At 37.3% G+C, this 24,344-nt stretch overlaps 1 protein-coding gene across 16 annotated transcripts in view; it reads right to left on the bottom strand.

The window, feature by feature from the left end:
* Window positions 1-24,344, bottom strand: part of CACNA1D (calcium voltage-gated channel subunit alpha1 D) — a 204,485-nt gene that overhangs the window by 80,675 nt on the left and 99,466 nt on the right. For 10 of the 16 annotated variants that reach the window (XM_054076358.1, XM_054076346.1, XM_054076361.1 and 7 more), the window contains exons 5-8: window positions 22,703-22,845; window positions 21,150-21,302; window positions 20,045-20,241; window positions 6,955-7,058 (exon numbers count right to left, since the gene is read on the bottom strand). In XM_054076358.1, coding sequence (XP_053932333.1) covers window positions 6,955-7,058; window positions 20,045-20,241; window positions 21,150-21,302; window positions 22,703-22,845 — 597 coding nt within the window. Of the gene's footprint in view, window positions 1-6,954; window positions 7,059-7,536; window positions 7,641-20,044; window positions 20,242-21,149; window positions 21,303-22,702; window positions 22,846-24,344 lie in introns of all 16 variants that reach the window. The other 6 variants (XM_054076355.1, XM_054076344.1, XM_054076352.1 and 3 more) reach the window with 1 other exon arrangement.

Raw genomic sequence — 24,344 nt, 5'->3', positions numbered from 1 at the left:
ACTCCTGCTGGTATGCATCAGCTGGGAATGGCTTGATGCAACACGGTGGAGGGGAGAGCAGGGATTCCCTACCAGGACTCACAGCGCTCTGGTTCTCACACCTTAATTTGAGGCAGGGTCATATTAACCAATTCCCTAAAACTTAATCTCTGGTACACTCCCCCTTCTCTTTGTAATTCACACTAAGGAGAGGCCTATATTGGCATCCTATCAGCTGAAAGTTTTTCCATGCCTGAAGGTAGATGCTTTTCACAAGGAAGCTTGTGTAGCAGGGAGCGTTGATGTATCTCCTGTGCACCACTAGGCACGGACGACAGGAAATAAGCTGTTGCCTTCGATGTCTAAGTACAAAACAAGACACTAACTCTTCGTTGGCCATACTGCTGCCCTTTTCTGTCATGGCAAACGCCGTGAGATTGAGAATTCATCTCCTGCAGAATGCAGCTTGCTGTACGCAGGGTCGGGTATGTGGAAAGTGTTATGCTAATGCTATATGTAGAACTGTCACTCAGACATCCTAGACTCTTTTACTCACAAAGAACAGTCACATAACAAGAAAAATGTACTCACAGGAGTATAGTGTTGGCCATCAGACTCACAGAGAGGTTTCACACGGTGGTAACCATACCAACCAACAAATTAGCAGAATCAAATCAGAGAACTCAAACTGTTTCAACTGTACAGATGAGCAGGGACAACAGCTCACAGCTGGGTGTAATGTGTAACAGATGTAGAGACATAAAAAAGGTTAAGTAACATCACATCTTTAATTACCCGAGATTTGTATACATGATTGGTACCCTTTCTTTTGGAAATAATAAAAACTCACACTGTGGAATTATTCTAGCAGGAATTTACCTCGAGCAAGGAGCATTGATGGGCTCTTGATAGGGAAATGAGAACTAGTATTACCTACCCACAGCTATTTCTTTATGCATATTCAATGGCTCCAGCACAACCTCTGTGCAGCAGAGAGCCTGCACAGTATTACTGAGCCAGAGAGCACATGTATGCAATGGGGTCATCTGTGGAACAGCAATCTGACAGAGCAACGAAACTGAGATCCAACTATTGTTTGGATCCGCATATTAAGATGTGCTCCTTCTGTCCAAAGCAGAGACCTGCTTGGCTCAGAACACACTGGATCTCGTAGAGGAAGAGCTGGCAGTACTGAGGGCAGGAACACATCCCGCTACCGTGATGTGCACCATCAACACAGTTTTTCAAAGAGATGTGGTTGTTCCCTGCGAGGAGCTCATCAGCAAGCACCTCACAGGACCAACCCCTAAGAAGCCTTCAGGTGACAACTTCAAACAGGATTGAAATACAATAATTTCTCTTCAAGCTCTTATTCAAGAGTACTGAAGTACTCCCATTGACTTTAGTGGTCTCTGTCTAAAGCAGCTCGTTAGAGTTACTGCTGGATACAGCTAAAAGTATTTGCTGATTATTTCTCATTAGCACAGTCAATTGATCAATCAAGGGTAATATTTCCTTGTTTGTATCTATTTGTGTTTTCTTTTATTGTGTTTTTTGACATCTATTTGGATTTTATTTTCACCAGTCACACAGCAATCAAAAGAATCTGCTGTAGCCCATAACCTACTGAGATCTAGAGTGAAAGTCCCTCTCCTCTTTTGGAACGTATATTCTTTTTATCTATGCGAGGGAGTTAAATCTGTATAATATTTTTTTTTACTAAGCCTTGCCTCTGCCGTAAAAAGGAGCACTGTCAAAACCAGTTCATTTACCTTTTGCTGAAAGACTATAGCTGACAGTTCACTGCCGTTTTCTATTTGGTGCATCACTATTCAAATGTCTGTTACTATGATTTTTTCCATATATACTGCAGACAAGAGTTCTTAAGTGTATAAATTTATCTGTGCCAACATATTTTATATGACATTAATTGACAGCTATTGCTGTGAGATCGGCACAGATGAGTACAGACCCTTGGCTTTTAGATTCGTTATGTACAAACATTGCAAATAATACCGTGGGAAAGACATGGAAAAAAATTAACATTCTCTTTGTAATCTGCAAGACTGGCATGAGGAAGGATGTATGTAAGGACATGTCAAAGCTTATTCTTTGGTGTCTTTTAGCAAGGCAATAAATTCAACTAACAGATTTATTAAAGTGCGCTTGAAAGGTCTTATTTGTTCCCATGGCTACTCAAAGACACACTAACGCCTTGAGCGAAAAATGACATCAGCGGAAACCATCCGCTAATGATAAGGACTATCTTGAGGAATAGATTATTATGCATCATTAAAAGCCGTGCCTCTTGATAAATAAGTTATGAAGTTTTATAATTTATTATTTTCTCTGTTCACAGCAGAAGGATTTAATGCATGCTGAACTACTGACATATTTATTTTAAATTTCAAAACACCTTTAAAGATTTTTTTAAGATTTAGCTTTATCTGTTAACTTTATAGTAAACTTAACTTCATAATTTCATACTGAACTTTCTAATTTCAGCTCACTGTCTCTTGCATCAGGCAGAGGAATTTTTACAAAGGAAGAAAAGATGCTCCGCTTTCTCTTACAGACTGAACCTACTCCCTGCTTCTGGCCCAAAAGACATACCAACGGTAATAGAGTGCAATGATTTCATGATCACCCTGCAATTTATAGGAGCTATAACGATTACTCAGAGCCACACACAGCTTTAAATTTGTAATGTGAACGAGCAAAATGCTGGCCAGCCCAAGACAAGGAAAATGCAAAGATATCTGAATACATCTTATGGCAGCTCTCCAGAGCCGCAGCATTTAGCTTTGTATTTCCAAATACCAAAAGAATTAAAAAATGCAGTCTTATCATGAAAGATCAGCTGAGGGTTCCAGGTTTCCAGCTAGATCCTTGAGAAATTCACTACACTGAAAGAAACTACCAACACACACAAGTCTCGAACCAAACTTGCAAAACCACTTCCAGATACACTTCTGTATTGATTTTTTCTACTACGTGTAAGGATGAGCTGTTTGTCAAGTCTATTATCTGGCCAGAGCTACACCCTTCTCAGAGCCCTCTGGTGAAGTTGGACTGAGAGCCACCACTACAGCACTTTCCAGAAACAGATCTGAGGCCAATTTTAGAGCCCTTTCCCAGAGCGAGAACAGAATCATTTCTTGAGGTCTTTTCCAGAGCTGGACCTGGGTTTAATTGCCCAGTCATTTATTGCTCCAATAAATTTAGATGTAGAGCATGTTCTGGAACTCTTCATAGAGGCCTTTACTAGAGCTACTCTAGAGGTGGTTTATCTCACAATGCCCTTCCTAGAGCTGAATCTAGAGCCTGTTTCTGGAGAGCAAAACTAGAGCTGGGTCTAGGACAGTTTGTACAAGTCATTGCTGCAGCTGGAACCATTTCTGGTGTCTTTTTTAAAGCTCGCTCTCTACGTTCTGAGATTGGACTTGAGCTGGAACTGTATCTGGAGCCATGACCTGGAGTCTTTTTCTAGATCACCTTTTCCTGAACTGAAATAGCTTTTCAATGAAGAACTCAATTTGAGAATAACCTGAATACTAACAGCATCGAATAGTAAAAAATAAGAGTAGTTTGACAAAGCTGAATTTCCTCAAGCCTATGAATTCTCTCCATCCTTTTTATTCAAGAGAATATTTAGAGAAACATCTCCACAGTCAGCTTGCATGCAGAAATTCAAGTATTTACCGCATGCAGATTCCACACACAAATTATTTCTATTAATTTACGCATCCGCCATTAAAAATATGAACCCTATTTTTAAGACTGTCACCTTCCGCAGGCAAAACTGACATGGAACACCAGGAAACACTCACCTTCAGAAACGGCTAGATGTAAAACAAAACACCTCCCAAATCATCATTCTCATCCATTTGCACAGTATCTAAAACACATCAAACATGCCGTGCACAAGAGGCATTACAGAAATACAAAGGGGCAGATGGTCACAGAGTAACAAAGGAGTGCAAAGAGATGGATGAATATTTTAAACCCACAAACAGATCCAAACAGCAGACATTGAAATGTACACAGCATAACTTGACATTACAGGAAGTAACACTTTCACACAGAAAAAGTGTATTAGGCATTCAGATTCCACTTCTAAAATCTGTATGCAAAGCCATGCTTTTCAAGTAAGTGAGCATAATTTTTGCATTCTTGAAGTTGGATTGGTTTAGTAAAATTTAACTTTCTTTGCAGATCTATCACAAACCAACTTTCGTGCTATGGTTTGAAGAGTATAAAATGTCAAAGTTAATAATGCGTACATTCTTTGGTTTTTATTTAGGTGTTATATATTCAATGCCTGGCTTGGAATGAAAAATATTAGCTTTCTACTAAAGAATACAAACACATCCATAGGATTTTACTAGCGTATAATTTTTGCCCATAAAGTCTAGACAGATGTGTCCAAACAGAAAATATGTGAATAATATTTATTATTTATATACAAATGTCTTTAGTGATGAAAATAAATCAGTGTAACCATATTCCACACTGGTCCTTTTCAGAGTTTCAAACAAGTATGCCAGGACATTTTCTTCACTTAAGCACCAAACATTAGTTTGGTACAATAGGTATCTTTTAGGAACTCTCTCTTTTCCTTTCTCCTTCCACTCTCACTGTCAATCATTGGTGATATTTATATATCACATGCCTCAGTTCACTTGTATCATTTTCTTCAGCAAAGAAAAACAAAAAACTGGAACTTTAGGAAGGCTCTATCACCTAATATGGGCAAACACAAATTCAAACAATTCTTCAAGCACCCTGAGGATTCAAGTGACACCACAGGGAGGTGACACTGTGGCAGAAAATAAATTTAGGAATGAATGAATTTATTAATTTAAGGCGAGTTCTCATTTCACTGTCATATCTATTCACTGAAAATCAAAGACAGGGCAGTGAGGGTTCTGAAGAGCGTTACAGCTCTACGAATCGAGCAATACCTAGAAGACACTGGTCCTTTCTTGTCTGCAGAATGGAACTCAAGGGCAAGGGGACACCTCTTCCCCGGTATTGTAACAGCAGCTAATGATCAACTCCATATTCCAATAAATATCATATACATCACACCGTTGTAAACCTTATGAAGTATTTGAAATTTATTAAATCAAATCTAAAGCTTAGCTATGAAGGTATCTCTAAATTTCAAAGGCTTCACTCCAAATGAACCCATGTGATGAAATGCCAGACCTGGCAACACCTTCCCCAAACTTATTTTTAAAAACATAAAAATCAGAAACCAATAACAATTCAAGTCATGGAAGGAAAAGGAGGAATATTTAGTTAACTGTTACCAGAGGGCACTTTCAAACAACAGGAAGAAAAGTAACTGCTGCTTATGACCTTCTTAAAGGCCCAGGGAGAAGGAACTGAGACAATCTAATCCTCTAATGACTTCAGCAGGAAGTCCAGTCACACACAGCAACCTTAGGTAATAGTATCAAAAGAGGAAATAAATTACACCGCAACTCTACTCTCATTTATCTGTCCTTCTCTTTCTCATTTTGTTTGTCCAGGCCCTCAGTTTTGCAACAGTTTACACATTTGTCCTTGAATAAAACAAAGCCAATTCAACTGTATAAATTAGAATTTACAGGGTAGGTCTTGGAAGGAACCGATTAAATCTAAAAGTCAGCAATGTGTTTTCAGCGCTCTCTCTTTGCTTTTAAACATCTACTTTGTAAAGTGACTCTGCCAGTAGGGTAAAACTATGTTTTTCCTGGGTTCCTGTGTGCAACAGTAATCTATCTCAGCTAAACGATTTAAGATTTTAAACAAAGAAACTGTAAAACCACTCATCAGTTAAAAACACTCCTATAGTACAGTTATCGTACCAGCAAATGGAAATCTTGTTTGATTGCCAGAGTTCCAAGAAGGTAATAAAGCATTATAATTTGTTTCAAACGTAAGGTACAACATGGCAAAGCCATGAACAAGGCTGTGCACATGATCAACAGTCCGATGACAGCATCAGCTGTGGAGTCAGACAGGTTTCTATGCAAGAGAAATTCTTCTGCTGGCTAACAAAGATGGCACAGTTTGCCTAAGATTGCCCGAACAACATCACTTGTTGCACTAAAAGCTAATATGTCCAATTATAATAATTTTCTTTTAGTATTTAAATGCCATCAGGATTTATTTATTTATCAGAAAATATCTTTACCATAAAATGGAGTTTCCCAAGCTCAAATGTGTTAGAAACCAGGAAATGGCAAAGGAACCGAAGTTGTAAAAAGGCTTTGTAAGAAGAAAACCTCGCAAACTGTTGCCACAAACAGTACAGCTTTAAACACATTATACGTCTTCAACTGACACCACTTTAGTTCCTGGCTGGAGCAGACAAAGCAACAAGAAGCTGTGACAACCTCCCACTGATAAGTATATTAAACTGATATTTGATTATTGATAAATATATCCACTTGCTGATGCTGCGCACGGCTCTCCAACACAGGAAGCATTGAACGCTCTGTGTCAAAGGACCCTACTTACACTCTTGCTGTAAGGAAAAGAATCAGATCTTGAGGCACTCATTAAAAATATTTTGCTATGTGACTGGTAAGCACAAATAATACTTAATTTCCTATATGGATATTTGAAAAAAAAAGCAAAAGTTGGGCTTTCAGGAAAGGACACTTGTCTATAAATATAGGGGAGGATATTTGTGCAGATGCACCACCCATCTCTTGTGTGCAAAATAATGTTTCTCCCTGCTGGAATATTATACAATAAGGAGATTAGTGCCCATTTAATGAGTATTTTTGGCAAGCATGGTGAACGTGATGTCAGACAGATACAGGCACCATAATCACACAGTCAGTCAAAAGAGCAAACACTGGTAGGATGACATAAGAATCTCAAGTGCATGCAAAAAAGCCATCGCTGAGAAGCTTGAGTAAATGCAGAGGCCATCTTACAAGTAGCAGTAGCATATACAATGTTAACTCAACTGCTTACCCACTAAGTACACCAAGAACCAGGTTAAGTACGAAAAATGAGCCAAGGATGATAAGACTAACAAAATAGATCCATGGCCATTCACATCCTATTGCATCATTTACCTGTAAAATGTAAGGAAATAAGTTATGATTCAGTCATTCATTAAACAGCAGAGTCCTTTTTGCAGCTGCCAGATCACGTAGGCTTCAACACTGAAAGTTTATGCCTTATTCAGTTAGTAAAAAACCTGTTTAATTTGATTTCTTTACTTACCCAAATTACGTTGTAGATGTGATGCCTTAGAAGATGAATTCAAATAACATTTAAATAAGTGCAGAAGAATTATTAGTCCTTTATATAATTTGGCCACAAGCACGGATATGAAGAATATATACTGGTACGCCTGAACTCTCATTTTGGTGTTTGTTATTTATTTGATAGCTATAGAAAACCATTTCTGTTCCAATTAGAGGAGGAAAAAATAGAAGTCCATTAAAAGACGTCATCACAACTGAAGTCTCACCTGCATAAGGTAACCTGTGTGTTCATGGCAACTGAATTCAGGACTCTGCCTTCGTGATGAAAAAGGTGTATGCTTACCCGCTCAATACACCAAGAACAAGATTTAGTACGAAAAATGACCCAAAGATGACGAGACTGACAAAATACACCCATGGCAATTCAAATCCCATAGCATCATTCATCTGCAAGAAATAAGATGATCTTATAGAGCAGATCACTATTGTAATAGCAAGGAAGAGTTAGAGAAAAAGAGAATTTAATCATTCAGGTGAGACAGTAGTCTATGCATTCCATCAGCATTCAAAAGAGAACAATACAAGACAGAAGCCACTGGTCATATTCACTTTGCGTTTCTAATACATCCTCTAAAACAAAATACTCAGTGAACCCAGCATTCAGACCAAAACTATTATTAAACATAAATGGAGTATTGCACAGTTCTGGTTTTTTAACATTTAGAACATGAACTAAATTTCATATCTCATTAATTAAAATTATTCTTACACAGTATATTGAAATATTAGGATTTTAGTTCATAAATATCCCAGCTACATGAATGATCCCTTAAGAAAAGAAGCAGTAATAAGCATCTCAACAGTGCAGGCAACATTATTTTTTCTGTAACAGAATTTCAATATATTTTTCCCTGAAATACTACAGCTGCATGTAGTGAGACATTTAAAAGAGCTTAAAAAAAGAAATAAATGAGTATGAATTTGTCTAAAAACATGAACACAATTTTAGGAAAATGACAAACAAAAAAAATTTCAGAAATATAGTGGAACCATGGAAATATTCCAGAAGCAATTCTGAACAAAAATGATATCAAGACCAAGGTTAAATGAGGCTTAAAAAGTTGTTACTGATTTTTTTTTTCTTAAATAAGACTGAAGTACCTGAGCTTTAAATACGCTCTTTACAGCCTCGCACAAGCCTTTCCATAAAGACCTTTTCCACTGCCTATTCTTAGCAAGCTCAGTATCAGAAGATTGACTTAAGAGACATACCCGTGGAAATCTTTATAAAGGCATATTCAGAAAAAACAAATATTTTAAAACAGAGAAATTGGTTTTATGTGTAGCATTTAGGTGCAAAAAGACATTTTGGTAAGTTACAAAAATAATTCTGTGACTTGGAAGTTCTTGGAAATGTCTCTCGTGGGAGAGGCATTATTCTGGCTTGTTTGTTTATACTGACAGGCGTGTATTTAGTTTCTTCTTAAGATGCTTTTTAGCCACAGAAATTCAGGAGACAAAAAAATTGCATGAGCATTCGAGACTGGATATAGTATTTTAGAATAATCTTTGGGCAAACCTTTTTCCTCTTCTGTGAACACTGTTGTGTTTGTTCTATCTGGAATTTTTGATTAGGCTTCGAGCTCTATTGACAGGAAAGTCTGAATCCTGTCCTTAACTCCTCTGCTGGAACAGGCATATGAAACGTGAAAACAAACCTTTTATTTCTGCTTCTATCTTTTGAAAATGGATCACAATCTCAGTTTCTGCGAGGTGGCCCCAGGGGTGGTTACATATAAGCACACGCATTAAGTCTTTGCAGGTTAAGGCCCACAGGCACGTTTGTAATAATACCACTTGATATTAACTCAAGTAAACAAATTTCCAAAGTAACCAAAGAAGATGGTTTTCCACAACTTCCTCAAGTGTTTTTAAAGATAATCTCTGTACCATCTGAAAAGGTACTGAAAAGGAACTTAGAACTACGTAGACTTGCTAGGGGGAAGAAAGGAAACTGCAAAAGAAATATTGATTTGGATGTTTTCCTTTTAATTTGAATAAAACTACATTTTGGAAAAATTAGAATGGAGAACCGTTAGAGCCGTTCAGAAAGGCTGGGATCGTTACCTTCAATTTTAAAAGATCTCCCTGTTTCCGCAGTCCAGTTCTGCAACAGCATATTCATACATAAAATAAAGTCTTTCCTAACGCTGCCATTACACTGACCTACTTACACTTAGTCACCTGTGTGATACTTTCAGCAATCCTTAACTTATCGGGTGTCTGTGTTAAGGGAATCAGTCATGGCGGTTTTGATCATTCACGCCCACTCCCTCAGCAGAAGTCCCCTACGTCTGAGAAATCTAAACAATGAAGGCACCTAGGTTTCTAGTAAAATACCCTACTGCCCAGACTGAATTTCTGCTTTGTCCTGGCGTATGCATCATCTTCCAAGAGTAGGCATCTGGCCTTAAGGTTTAGGAATAAAATTAACTCAAGTTTTTTTTTTAATGGATATTCATAATTATTTTATTACTTTAGAGTTGAATTTCCTTCACAGATATTATTCCTACGATACAGGCAAAGTGGTTTTCTAGCAATAGCTGCTAACAGCAAACATTCTGATTGAACGTCAAACACATACGAATGCATTTTGCACCTAACTGAACCAAACCATTAGCAAACAGTTGTTTGCAAACCACCAGAGTTCAGAGTGAAGGCATAAATTCCTCTGGTGTTGATGCCACCATTTTCCTGCTATAAATCTTCCTCAAACACCTGGAAGATTACCAAAAAAAAAAAAAGGAAACCTGCAATCCAAGTTGTTACACTTCTTCCCTCACAAAGAGAATATAATTAAGAAGGCAGGCATTGTGCTTATAACCCAGGAGCAAAGCTGAAATTTCTGTGCTTTGTCATGAAGGCTCTATTAGGCGACTCTCACAGGCAACTGTGATTTGCATTTCCTTCATTCATAGCGCGTAACTTGAGAAAAAAAAAATCCTTCTCATTTATGCAGTTTGATTTTAAGCCAAATATTTTAGGCTAATCTATCAGGACTCATATGCTGCCATGTAAAAGTTGGAAACTGCGGTTAACTGGTGCTAGAAGAAATGCTTTGGTTCGGGCAGATGCTGAATTAATTCAAAAGCATTCCTAACTCAGGAACCCTTAACCTAGGTAGAACACGTTGGCCCTAATCTGAGACTGAATTCCCGAAAGCAATAGCCTGAAACTGCATCTACCCAAGAATATTACCATTTAGTTCTTGAGACAATTAAAGTCTATTCAAGTAATGCATTGTAATTTCCATTCATGAAGTAATATTTCTGATTACATTAATACTGGAGATGAAAGTACAAAAAGAAATCTTCTCCCTTTGGAAAACTTTGCTGCTCATTTCATGCATGTCAAGTGGTATTTTCCATAACTTTCAATTAAAGAAAGATTAAAGGAGTCAATTTGCCTTCTGATTAAAAATTGAGACAGAGCTCGGTTAATATATGAGCACAGGAAAATCTCCATCCTCAGAAACAAGGTATTTTCGGTTGAAAGGATTAATGCTGACTTCTCACCCAAAGTGCAGAATAAGGAGTTACGAAGACACAAATTCCAGATGCTTTGGAAGCTGCAACTAAGAAACAAACAATAAAAGCCCTTGAATTATGCTGAACTAACACCAGGCAATCTAGGAGATATCACATCCCAAACACTCAGCAGAAAGCATTGCAAGACTCCCACCTCCTGTGACTTAGGGATGTTCTGAACCAAAGGAGGTATTATATTTAATGACTCTCAGTGGACTCGTCCCATCTCTTTTTTGAGTCCATTAAGCTTTCAGCATCCATAACAGCTATTCCAAAAACACCCTCAAGTACCATCCTTCCTGCCCCACTTCATGCCTTTTTCCAGATCTAGTCTTACTCTTTAGATTTCAGTTCTAATTAGTTTGTCCATTACATCAACCAGAAGACCGATGAGATGATGGATGATATGAAGGACGAAGTATTTTTCATATCACTTAATTCTGTTTCACCATAATGATAGATGTGTACTACTCAGATAGATAAATGTTTAGAAATGCTTATTCTCTGGAGATGCCACTTTTGGCTACGCTCTGACGTTTCCACGCCTTTCATATAGATGTTAAGTTAGTTTTGTTTGTTTAAACAGCTTTGAAAAGAATTTTGAACTGACCTCAGATCTTCCTATCCTTTTCATGAGTAACGCAGTAACTAACAGTCTGAAAGTCCTTGTAAAAGGTCTCATTTGTTGATGATACCAGATCTGGAGACAAGTTACTCTACGCAAGTCAAATTGGTGCAGAATAATTAACTGTTATTGCATATTTGGCTCTTTATATTTACATGTATATGTTTGTGAGTGTATGTCTGCAGAGTCTTGAAGAATTATTTTGAGCTGATAGGACAACCTCAGTGCAGTCCGAAACTGCCTCATCTGGCATTTGGAATGAATTATCTATTAGCTGAGCTGCAGCTGGAGTCAACTATCATTACAACGCAGCGTGGATGTTCAGAGACCAAGACTCTGAAGTGAAACAGGGAGAAAGCCAATTTTACAGCAGACATAACCATTAGTATTACATAGCAGCAGATGGCACACTCTCATCTAAAACATCAATTAGAAATCATCAAAATGTCTCATATATTCCTATTTGTTGCAATTGTAAGTAAAATCCCCGTATGCAACTGCATGCAGATCAAGGTTTGTCTTTTCTGTATGTCTGGTACTGATTTATCGAAAATAGTTGTAAGTGCTTTGTGTGTATCAATTAATATAAGCTCTAACTGGGGATAATGATAGAGCAATGCAGTAACAGCTCTAATTCTGCCTTCCTACTATTAAAGATACAATGCACTGACGCATTAATCTATTTTTAATTGTTTGCCACAATGTTTCAAATTCATTTAATTTCTTAAGTTTCTTGGCTTCCTTAGGTTTCAACTTTACTTTCCTCCTTTTACAACGTTCCAAGAGAGGCACAACCGGTGGATTGATTTATTGCTACCTATAATCTACCTAAACATCTTAAAAATTACTGTCTGACAAACTCAGGGTCTTCACAGATGCGAAACCCCTTCAGAAATTAGTATTTTGAGAAATGAAACTCATCGTGCATTCTTTGAAGCGTATAATGCAGGTTCACAAAACCTCAGATCACAGGCTATTTATTCCACTCATTTTAGAGCATACCAGAGAGTTTTTCAAAGCCTTCTAGCTTCAAAGGTTGTGTCCTGGGATATTGTAGGCTGAACTGGAGTAAACTTAAAAGCTGACTTTAAACAGCCTGCGCTTGAAGCATAGCAGCCTCCAGGCTGGTTTGTAAAAGCACGTAATTTTATCTTCAATCTTCTCTGGGCTTTGGGGTTAAGGCACGGATCTCCCTGTCATTCTCCCGGTCGGCTTTGTTGTACTGCCAATACAGAAACGAGTCGAAAGATAACACTGGTGGGATGTGATCTCAGAGCCCCCTGACCTGTTAAGCATTTCAGCTCAGCAACAACTGGAAAAATCATAATTTCATGGCTCAGGCATTAAGGTAAACTGAAGAGAAATACATCCCTTTGAGAAGGCAAAGATTGCTACAGTACCTAGAGAGAATAACTACTTAATTCCCCCTAAACTTGGCCCATCTTCTGTATGCCAATCGTGCTACAGAGTTGCATATAGAACAGCTGTAAGTTCCCATCAAGTTAAACCTCAACTTCTAAGACACTGCTTCAGTGTTACTAATTTGCTTTGATCTATCTCAACAGACCTCAGTTTCTACCTTCTATTATTTTTATCCATTATTAGCTAATAAAGTGCATAATTTAGGCAGTCACTAAAGCATTTATTCTTCAAAGCTGATTGCTTATAATTTTTTTAATAAAGAAATAAGTTTAGATGCAGGTCTTAATTTTTTTTCCCCATTCAGATAATTTATTTTGCATCTAATGCTATTTTAGCTAATTACTGTGGGTAGCATTTCATTAATCAGCTTACTGTCTTTAAATAGGGGGGGGGGGAAAATCAAATAATTGTTCCAAGGAAAGTCTAGATGTCAAATGTGACTGCTAAGAAATAATTTTATCTTTTTCAGGTATCTATCCCCAGGCTGAGTCTGCAGAGCAGATGGAGACTACCAGAACAGAATGAAGAGTACTGCATCTGCCTCTACAAAGTAGTACCCCAGAGAAGGTTTTCTCTTAGATTGTGGGAAGACTCTGCCAGGTTTAACAAACTCCCTATTCCAGGTATAACAAAATATAACTGTTTGATTCCTGCAGTGGCTGCAGCACATTGATTTAAGATTAACAAATTGTTAGTGCTTCTACCTATTTATCTATATCGTCCAAACTAATTTCACGTAAGAAATTTATAAAACCTATGTACTGATTTGGTTTATTAAATCTAAGGGCTTGATAAAACCACTGAAATCAATTAACTAACGTGATGAACTGTGTTTATTTTTAAATATTTAGCTACAATGTACTAAAATGCATGGAGTAATAAAGTCCACTTGGGTGACATATACTAAATACCTTTTTCCTTCTCACATCTGCTATGCTACCTATATACGTCCCACACAACGCTACATAATAATTTAATGTATTTAATATGTCACATACACTGGATATGAATATATGTAAGCACAATAGCGTATAATACTCAGATTTACAATGTAAAATGTTTGCCTTAGTTTATGTGGAGACAATGAAGGAACCTGAATAAGTCAAGGTAGACCTGGATGTGTCCACAGAACCATCCTGGGGCAGCCTGGGAACGAGGAAGGTCTTAAAGTGATTCTTTGCTTCTTGCGGCAGAGTTTTTGGAAGAAACCCTAGCACTTCAACTAAAGGAGTTCTTAGCACTACCTAAAGTCTAGCCCACTTCTCATTTGGTTCCTACCCATTTTATTTAAATTTTCTGGGGAGAAATAGTATGCTCTTTAGAGTATTTGCAGTGATCTGTGACAAGAAATTAGTTCCATCCTTTGACTGCAGTATAGGTCAGCAGTCAGCTACGACTAAGAGACTAGAAATCTTGTCAAAGTAAATCAAGTTCAGTTAATGCGAAAGATATTTCTGGGAGGTAGTTTTAAAATCCTCCTCAGGTAGGTTGTGCTAAGACGCTCACTTGAAAAAGCATTATGTTATGTGTCTCTTTCAATACTAATTAAAACTTTTAATATGTATATCCCTTGGCTTGGGAGCTCTGTTTGCAAGTCTGAATTTGATCATTCCTTTCTCTCTCTTTCTGACGTTTAGTTTATAGGCAATTTAAGTCTTGTCTCTCTGCAATCTAAACTTGGTTGATTCTCAGCTTTTTATATCTAGAGGATAGCCTACCTTTTCTATCTAGAGGATAGGAAAACGTAATTTGTCCAAATCATTACCTAAAAGGTGAGGGGGTTAAGCTAGATTTTAACATGAAATCGAATTCAGATAATTAACACATAAATTCAAAAAATCCTGGCTCAATACCTGTCTCTAAAGTGTGATTTATGCAGAATGTTAATACTGCCATGCAAATTTCCTACCACTCTTTCTGCAGCTGGATATCATGTGTTAAATTTCTGGCTCTGTAGTTATCAAAGGCTGGGTGCACTGCGCATCCAGCACATCAATGCCTTTGGGGATGAGCTGCCTTGTTTTCACTGAAAACTCTCCCTTAGATGACCTGTGAGTGGTGGTGGTGACGATGCTAAGAGAATAATATTACACTATCCTTAATACATAACCAACAAAGGCAGAAAAAATGTTTCCTAAACTTTCTCTAGCATATTCCTTTACAACTTCTAACATTATTTGCTGAATATGTGCAACCGATGTATAAAAGGAAAAAAGCTGTCACGTATCCTTTGACTTCTCTCAGACTGTAGGCTGAAATTCCTTGCTGACAAGCATCGCTCGGATGCAGTACCATGCCTTCTGCAGCTGTACTGTGACTAATATGACTTCAATCACCCAAAGTATTTGTAATCCCATTGGTTTATTAAATCGTTCGATTCAAAGTTCTATAGAGTATTATTGCTTCTTGGACTGCAAGTCACATTTTCGGAAAGATGTATTTTAGAGATTCCTGCTCAGCACTCTGATGACAGCTTTGATAATACTTCAAACATACTTTGCAACTTTTTGTTTATGGACTAATAATACATTTTGTGCCTGAGCCAAGGGGTTTTCTGGTGAGATATATTTGCAAAATATTTGCTTGTGTTTAGGAAAAATCTTTGGCTGTACATCAATTGGTTTCAAGTACGTTATATCCCCTGATAATACTTCCGAGTAAGCGGTCCTTCAAAATTCTTGAACCAGGAGCATTCTAAAAAGTGACATGATTAGAAGGTTGTCCAAGTTTCTGATCATCTGATTGACATTCTGCTTTGTTTTATTACTGTAATGATTTTCTTTTCTATGCATAGGTTTATGTGGGAGTTATAATCATTCTTTCAAATCTTCATCCAGTTAGAAAACAGCCATGGTGATTTCTACCTTTTAGTTTATGCACAATAAAGAAAATCATCTCGTACTTCTTGAAAGCTAATGAGGAAGCCACAGGTCTTGTACCTCATGATGGAAATACATTCAAAGAAATACTGATACAGTCTTTTTTAGCTTGATAGTCCAGAAACATTAATGCAACAGCTGTATGGACACTCGCAAATTAGACATAAGCAAAAGTACAGTGCAGCCTAAACAGACTGTGTTACAGAAATTATTGATTTTTTCTAATGCTCTAAGATGCTTCAAGGAGCGTATTTGGCCAGATAAAGCTTAATTTCTAAACTAAGAAACACTTCTAAGTACGTGCTTCTTTTTGTTATAAAAGCAGAGGAATTATGAATGCAGTATTTCTTTGGTGATAACATATGTTACTATAAGACGGCAGTAAAGGACACAGTTTTAAGAAGCTGACATAGTAATAAAGGGTATATTAAAAACTAGACACCCCTTTCCTTAAACATTATGCAAATTATAGATATATTTTAGAGTGCTTAGACACTGTGTATTTTAAACGTGAAACCTTGAGAGAATATCTTGTTAACATATCAGTAGGTGTATTAATAGGCAAAACCATATAAGACATCAATGTACCGTTATTCAGCAATTTCAGTTTGAGTGCTTCAATCCTCCAAGAACAATCTGAATAGTGCTAGTTAGATGTCAAAGAAATGAGGGGCTGTTAGTATTTGAGCTGGTAATGCAGTGTCTGTCCATAAAATTGACTTAGTAAAATCCAGCAGCCACTGATACAGCTGCTCCATCATTGAATTAACTGTTCCATCAACCCATCACACGGCACTTGGCCTCTTAGAGGTATCTGCCCATCTCTCACTCAAGTTACAGCAGTGTCAGCGTAGATCATTCAAGTGTAGTAACTGAAGGCAACTTCACTATGGTGAAAACAAGAATTAATTGTGATAATTTTTGGTACTCATGGCAAAACTGGGAGTTTTAATGGCGAGTACCACTGCTCATCACGTGCATTCCCATGCATCAAGTGAAATCGCTAACCATAAAAAGCAATTCACCAAATATGTTTGCCATTAATAGACTGTGAATCGAGGTGTTTGAAGGACATGGAAAAAAAAATCTAGAGCCAGATATGCAAATGCAGACTCAGATTTTCTAATTCTTGAGTGCTTACTAGCATAAACTGAGAATGAGGCAAAGAACGTGAGCCAGAGCATTAAAGACTCGGGCACACAGAGGCTGCCACTCTGCCAATAACAAGGACTGCACTGGGATGCAAAACTAATAGCAGAAGCCTTCAGGTAGGGATAGAGAGCAAACAGAAAGGACTGTGAGTGACTGCAAATAAATTCAGTTCCGATATAAATGATGTACAAATGTGCAGCCACAACCATGCTATACAGTTTGGGAACACACGTGCTGCACTGCCTGGTGAAAATAAGGGCGTAACCCCTCAACCTCTAGTTAAGTCTAACATTTGGCACTAAAGAGTCACTTTTTTTTGAAGAAACACATAAATAATGGCTATCTGGTGAGTTATACAAATTAGAGAAAGAGAAGTAGCCAGATGAAGACCTGGAAAAAATAATAGGAAAGACAGGATTCAGCTGCAAACTGGAAGAGCAGCAGGATGCCCGTGTGAGTCATGAGGATATGAGGGGTGCCCAGCAGCAGCAGGACCGAGCCCTCAATCTAGAATAGGTATCCAGAAGGGAAAAACCACTGCTGATGCTTAGAGAATTTTTAAGCCAAGTTTCCTGTTGTTAACCAGGTGATAACGAGCTGTGCTAGTGTTATTGGAAGCTGTCCTTTTCAGCTGTCATCCTTGCTGACAGAACGCCACATGACATGATGCAAAATATTGCACATCTTTCACCCACTCAGGTGACACCTGCTAGCGAGACAAGCTACGTAGTGAATTTTACTGTTCACACAGTGACCAAATGGAAATCAGAATCCTGTGCAGTTTCTAATATTTGCGGGTTTGGGTTTTTTGTTTATGTTTTGTATAAAATACATTCAGTCTGTGTGTCATCAACAGATTTCTAAATGAAAAGCAACCCACATAACCCATGCACCCCTAGCTAACATGGTTTCCTTAGATTCTTTGGACATCTTTATTACAATCTGGTATACTACAGCTTTCACAATATGGAATTGAAACAAACCCTTTTCCAATTTTTAGCTAGCGGATAGCTAAGTCTACCTCAGATTCATCCAGGGGTAAAATTAAACGTATAAATTTTCCTATCTCTTGTCCTCAGCAAGAAATTTCAGCTTGACAATGGGCAATTTATTGGTCTACAGACAGAAAGAATCCAGATCTATAATTTAACTGTATAAACAGCAGTTGAGACAGATTCCAAAGCCACTTGAATATCAGACTGATGATGTTTCACTAGGTCAGGAAATATTTGCTTCTCTAATAATCCCAGCATCATTTGTAATAAAATGAAAAATGACACCTGCATACCTGTAAATATCTTCTGCATCAGGAATTTTATTTACTTCTCTATAATGAATAACTCATGTGTGTTCTGAATTTTTTAGTTTCTTAATGCCTTGCACTTTGTCTGATCCCAATAACATTTAGCATCCTGTTTTAATGGGTTTTTTCCCTGCTGTCAATGGAGACTCTACAAAGATTTCTTAAGATGCATCAGATCAATTAGCTCATTAATTCCTACAAGGAAAAATGTTTAATACTGAGCCACTCAGCTTAAATTGTTTCTACATCTTTTGTAAGAATCATATTTTAAATACACAGTAATTCCCTGAAGTTTTTACATTCATTTTCTTTGGAAAAATGGTGACAGTTGGAGAAATTATCAGGTACTAACATGTGGGCATACTTTTGCCTTGAAAGATGCTAAATTTGGGGTTTTTGCTAAAGAGTCACAGCAAGCCTTCCCTTCTCTTTCAGGAGAAACAAAAATACTTATCATCATGAACAGAAATGATATAAAGCTCATAGTAGTTATACATTCACAGTCTCTTTGAAAAAAACTAGAAAGAATTGGAGAGCAAAGCTCAAAGAGTTGATAAACAATATATTAGCCTTTGTATTTTTGTTAGCCTCTTTAGTATTGAAGGTTTGTGCATTTGTAGCCAATTTTGTATCTCTGATACAGACAGGGGAAGCAGAGATTCATATCTTGCTATCTTTTTTTTTTTGGTCTTTCAATCATAAAAGAATGCCAGTTTACCACCTTAATTATCTTCAGCAGTGACATTATCTTAAAAACACCTCCATATTCTGTATTCTAGTGTCATAGATTTTACCCGAGACAACACTCAGGTATTATTATTTCTTAGTAACTGCATATTTCATCTTGATTTGCAACAAATGGCTACATAAAATTAAGTTTTCATTTGCTAGGTAATACTGCATCCTTAATTGCATCCAATAGTCCACAAGACACGTGTTATTAGTAAATAGTCTTACTTGGTCAGACAAACTCAAAATATGAGCTGCTGTGAGCAACATAACCTATAGCTCCAGTAAGATATATCTTGGGATAGCTCATCCACTTTTAACAGCTTGCTAATAGTGACCCTTACTACTAACCTGTTGTCTTCTTTTTCTAGGGAAAAAGAAATGTTTTCCAATATTTGAACTGTTACAATTATATTTTTTATAAGGTCCTAATTGCTGCAAAGACTTAGTGTTGAGTACTAAGCAGTACAGCATATTCTCGTTGATTTTCAGCACTTACAGTAGGAAGGTTCTGTCAGAGACATCTTGACTGACCTTGGACAAATCACTCGCATCAGATATTTAGGTGCTTAACGATTCACAAAAGAACATCATGTCCTTAAACTGGAATAGGGTAAGTCAGAGAAATGCCTACCTGTGTATTTACATTTTCTCCATTCTCATTTGTATACGGAGACAACGTCAGGCTCAAAGCTCCTGTGATTTTTTTGCTTCTGAATGGCTGACAAATGGTTTGCAGTCCCCCAAGCAATGACAGTTGAGAGCTTGCTTTGTTCTAATTTATGTTAATATTGTGAAATATTTTGCAGAAATACTGCAAAAAGAGAGCTCTTAAGCTTAATCAGAGAAGACATACTTAAAAACTGTAGGCTCGCACAGAAAAATGCTAGTCCAAAGGACATAAACGCAATATTACATTTATCCAAGTGGAATAGGCAAAAACCTCTAAAATAAGCAATGAATAAATTTGTTTCTAAAATGTCTTTTTAGCCTGAGGAGTCCAGTAAGTTGCTGTGACTGGAGAAAGTATGCAGCTGAACTCATCTCCTGCAAAACTCACCAAGATTGATGGTGGTGTAAAACACAGTTTATTTCATAGCTGAACATTGAAGCTTGTTTAAAAGTAAACAAGGCTCAGTGATTTATGAACTTACCCAGTATAACACATCAGTCCATCCTTCCATCGTTATACACTGGAACACAGTCAACATCGCAAATGCAAAATTGTCGAAGTTGGTTATGCCTCCATTGGGTCCAACCCATCCGCCCTTACATTCAGTGCCATTCATGACACACTGACGTCCGTTCCCTGAGAATGCACAAGGTGCTGGATCTTCTTCAACTAGTATATCTGAAAATTGACCCCAAAAGAATCAGAACTTTCTCTTCTCAAATTTTTGGGAGTAAACTCTTTGCGTAAGGAAATATCAACCCTGTTGGAATGCAAATCCAGATATCGAAAAAAATAATGCCAAGAAAGGCAACCTGTGAGAGTTTCAGAGCTTTTAGTCTCTCACATCATCATATTCAAGTAGTTAAACAGTGGAAAAAAGCAGATAATAACACAACATATGCTTTTAGAATCCCCCCCATGCTAATTTTTTTTCCCTTTACTGCTGTTCCTTCATTTCATACTAACATATGGACCACCAAGGAAACAGGTCTGGACTAATTCCTACATATAGTCTACTTCATCACTTCGCTGACAGAAATGCACCATTAGCCATCAGATATTCCCTCACGACATTTCACTCCTTCAAAACTCTCCCACAACGAACGCTTCCATCTCATCATTTCACCTGGATGAAGAAACGCTGTTTTCTTCAATTACTCATTTTGGAACTGCACTTCTTACTACACTGCTACAATCCTGAAGGTGAGACACTGCCAGATTGTGAACTCGGGAAAGCGTATCTTCCCTGGAAGAGGACAAGCAAGCTCTCCCGTAATCAGAAATCAGAAAAAACTATTGGGATGTCCCTTGTGGACAGTCACCCTCACTATTTTCACTACTGCCATTTCAGTTCCACGTTTCAGAAATGAAAGCCTGGTCAGGGCAAGTTCTCGTTTCTTACGAGTTTGCATTTTGTTGTTGTTTCTTAAAATCAATGCACTCTTCCTAAAATTACGAACCACAGCGAAAACCAGGGTTACAGCAGTTTGAGTGCTTTGGCCCTTGTTCTATTTCAAACTGAAATCCCACAGACCTGAAAGAAATGGAATTAAGCCCTTATTTTAGTCAACACTTTCATGACTTACCTGAATCAATAAGAAAACAAGATTTGTGCATTTTTCCAATAAAAAGTTCCAATCCTATAATAGCATAGATTATGATTACAAACAATACCAAAAGGGCTATATGGAGAAGGGGAACCATGGCTTTTATAATGGAGTTCAGGACAACTTGTAAACCTAAAAAGGAAAAAAAAAGGATACAAAATATGAACCAGATCTCTTTGCCTTACCAAATTTTCTATAATTACATATTATTAGAAATTAATGACACAGCCATGCAGAGTGAATCAGTTCTTGAAAAATTTCTACTGCCCAGAGGCAGAAAAAGTTCCTATAAAACACTTCATGAGAATCTAAAACTTGGTGTCAAATTCTAATTATTTCCTCTGTTAATAGAGATTATGCCATAGAAGTCAATGTTTGAAATGTGTCACAAGAATTTACCACTTTTTAGAAACAAAGGGCACGTAGTCAGTGTGCAGCTGTAAGTCATTTTATATGACCTTTAAAGAGTTCTGTGCCACAACCACAAATTCATGGCAAATCCTGAGAAAATATGTGCTCAGCCAATTGCAGAACTGTATTTTTGTTCTGGAGAGATAAATAAGAGTACAGTTATCTGAGAAAACATTCATTCTCTGAACAAACTTACTTTTTCATCATCTATCCCGACATCACTTTCAGAACTACTTCATTTTTCTTTTCGCTTTGATTAAATGTTTTGCCAAATTTTGATCTTACCAAAAGTAAATCCCAAACTAATAGAGCTGCCACAGTTCCAGTGAGAACAAAATATGGCTTATTTTTATCTAAATAGACTTCCCTTCTGACATTTTGTGAGACTGCTGCTTTCCTCACTGAAATTCTTTTGCTAAATATATACCATCACGATCATTTCCATGTAACAGACTATGATATAACAAACACAGCGCTAGGATTCTTCCTTTGAATGTCTTGGAAAGAGCTGAATTGTAAACCACGAACCTCTTATTCAGCCCATTCAGCGATTATAATTAATAATGTGTTACAAGAAAACTGGAAACATGATCAGAAAATTCAATTGCTCTCTTTAAATAATATTGTTCTACTTTTTAAGTTTCCTAATTTATCTGTTAGCTCTACCGAGATAAACAGAGGCATTCATGTGCATTGGAGGGGGCAGCAAGTATGAAATGTGTAATGTGCTTTGGCATCCACTTACCAACATATGAACTATTTTAGGCCCACCCACACTTTCAGGGGCTTAGAATTTGAAAAAAATCTGATTTTTTTTTTTTCTGGTGCATTTGCATTTTAACATGTAATTTACTTTTATATAAAGCTTCTAAAAAGGAAGTGTATTTCCCTGTCTGCTTATTGAACTGCGTAAGAAGATCATACACTGAATGAATTCACAATCCTTTGTTCAACTTGAAATAGGGTATCATTCATCTCGAAACTCACTTTATTTACAGAACCAGATAACAAAAAACCAACTTTACATCATCTCATTTCTGCTTGTGTCTGGAACAAGAAAGCTAAATAATCAGAACAGTTACAGTATTCAATCCAATGGAATTAAACAGAAAAGAGCTTACTGGGCACTCCTGATACAAGCCGGAGAGGTCGCAATACACGAAAGGCTCTTAGGGCTTTGACATCAAAGCCACCAGGTTTGCCACCTGAGTGGCTGCCACCTTCTGCTTCTTTGGTTAATTGTTCCAATATTACACTAAATAATCTAGAAAATGAGATGAAGGGTAAGGTCACGACCATCCATTTACCATGCAATCAAAGGTATCAGGAAATTACTTGCACTGCACAAAAATCAGAAAAGCTGTTCAGTTGTGGAAATGAGAGATATATTTATACATTAGGTCAGGACAGAAAGAGTTACAAAGCGCAAGAGTTTCTAATCCCTCCAGAGAGCGATTACCACACAGTATCCAACAAATTAGCATTCTGCTTGTATACACAATCTGCTATTTCAAATAAATGAAGCTACTTTGCCACTTCTTTGTTCAAATGTTTCATCTGTAAGGTTTGGACAATTAGTCTCCTCTTTAGAACATGGAATAGATAATCACAAGAAACCATCTGTTTCAGTTTTGGTGGAATATATGAACTCCAAGTTCTGCAGTTCGATAAATACAGGCAGCAAAAACTGAATATATGAAAAATAATTGGAGTCCAACATTTATTAAAAGATTTGTTTCTTACCCATGACATCCTTGAGGATAAAAATATTCCCAGATGACGCATGTATTATACTGTATTTCTTCACTGCAGAAATGAGCCAGTCATTTATTAGAACAGTATGGAAGTCAAGACTTAGATTTCTCTTTCCCTTTTCTAGCACCAATTTAAAGTGATGCAAGTAGTTGAAGTGCAAAGTAATCTTGAGTTTATTTTAGTCTGGACCTGCATTTCAAATGCATGTTTTTCTAGACTGTGCCTAAACCATGCAAACCATTTGCAGAGAGTGAGCAGTTCGATAGCTGCAGAACTGAACTTCTCCTGAAACTGTTATCAAGTCAGAGTTTTGTAATCCTGAAAAATGTTTTGCACTTGTAAAGGACTCCTAAAACGTGCAGGTTTTTGGTTTTGTCAAGACAAGTTTTCATATCTCTGGTTCACTACTCTGTCATGCTGGATAGTTGCTAGAAATCATTTAATGTTGAATAGGTTGCCCAAACTAGAACACTGAAGACTTTCCTCCCTGCCCCCCATCCCTATTCTGCTTCATTTCCCTCCAGAGTAAAACTCAGCCACAAAGCTTACAGATCTCAGAACGAACACCAACAATCTACATAGTCCTATAGCAACAGAAATCCAGACATTTAATATTTCAGGTCCCGGTTCAGCCCTATAATTTAACAGCAGCATAATTCTAAGAAAATGAGCCATCTCAATGATTTCGGAGTGCCTATTCGTGCCCTAAAGACAGACATGATTAAACAGACTCCCGAATCAAGCTCTGAATTAAGAGAAGCTGCTTTCAGCTGGTGAGTCCATACATCATTCAGAAAACAAAAGGGCAACAGGTGCTACAAAAGCTTTTTCTACCAGGACCTTATTCTTCCACTGAAAGCAACGCAAATTATGGGGCATAGCATGTAAGCAAGTAGCAGACTGTTCTGAAAGTAATTCATACTCTGACTAGCTTCAGAGAGAAGTGACAAAACCAGGAGAAAACACCATATCTACAGCTCTGCCATTTTATGTGTAACCTATAAAGCC

The sequence above is a fragment of the Cuculus canorus genome, chromosome 11 (assembly GCF_017976375.1).
Source record: "Cuculus canorus isolate bCucCan1 chromosome 11, bCucCan1.pri, whole genome shotgun sequence".
In the NCBI taxonomy this organism is placed as follows: domain Eukaryota; kingdom Metazoa; phylum Chordata; class Aves; order Cuculiformes; family Cuculidae; genus Cuculus; species Cuculus canorus.
This window is presented reverse-complemented; position numbering and strand designations above follow the sequence as displayed.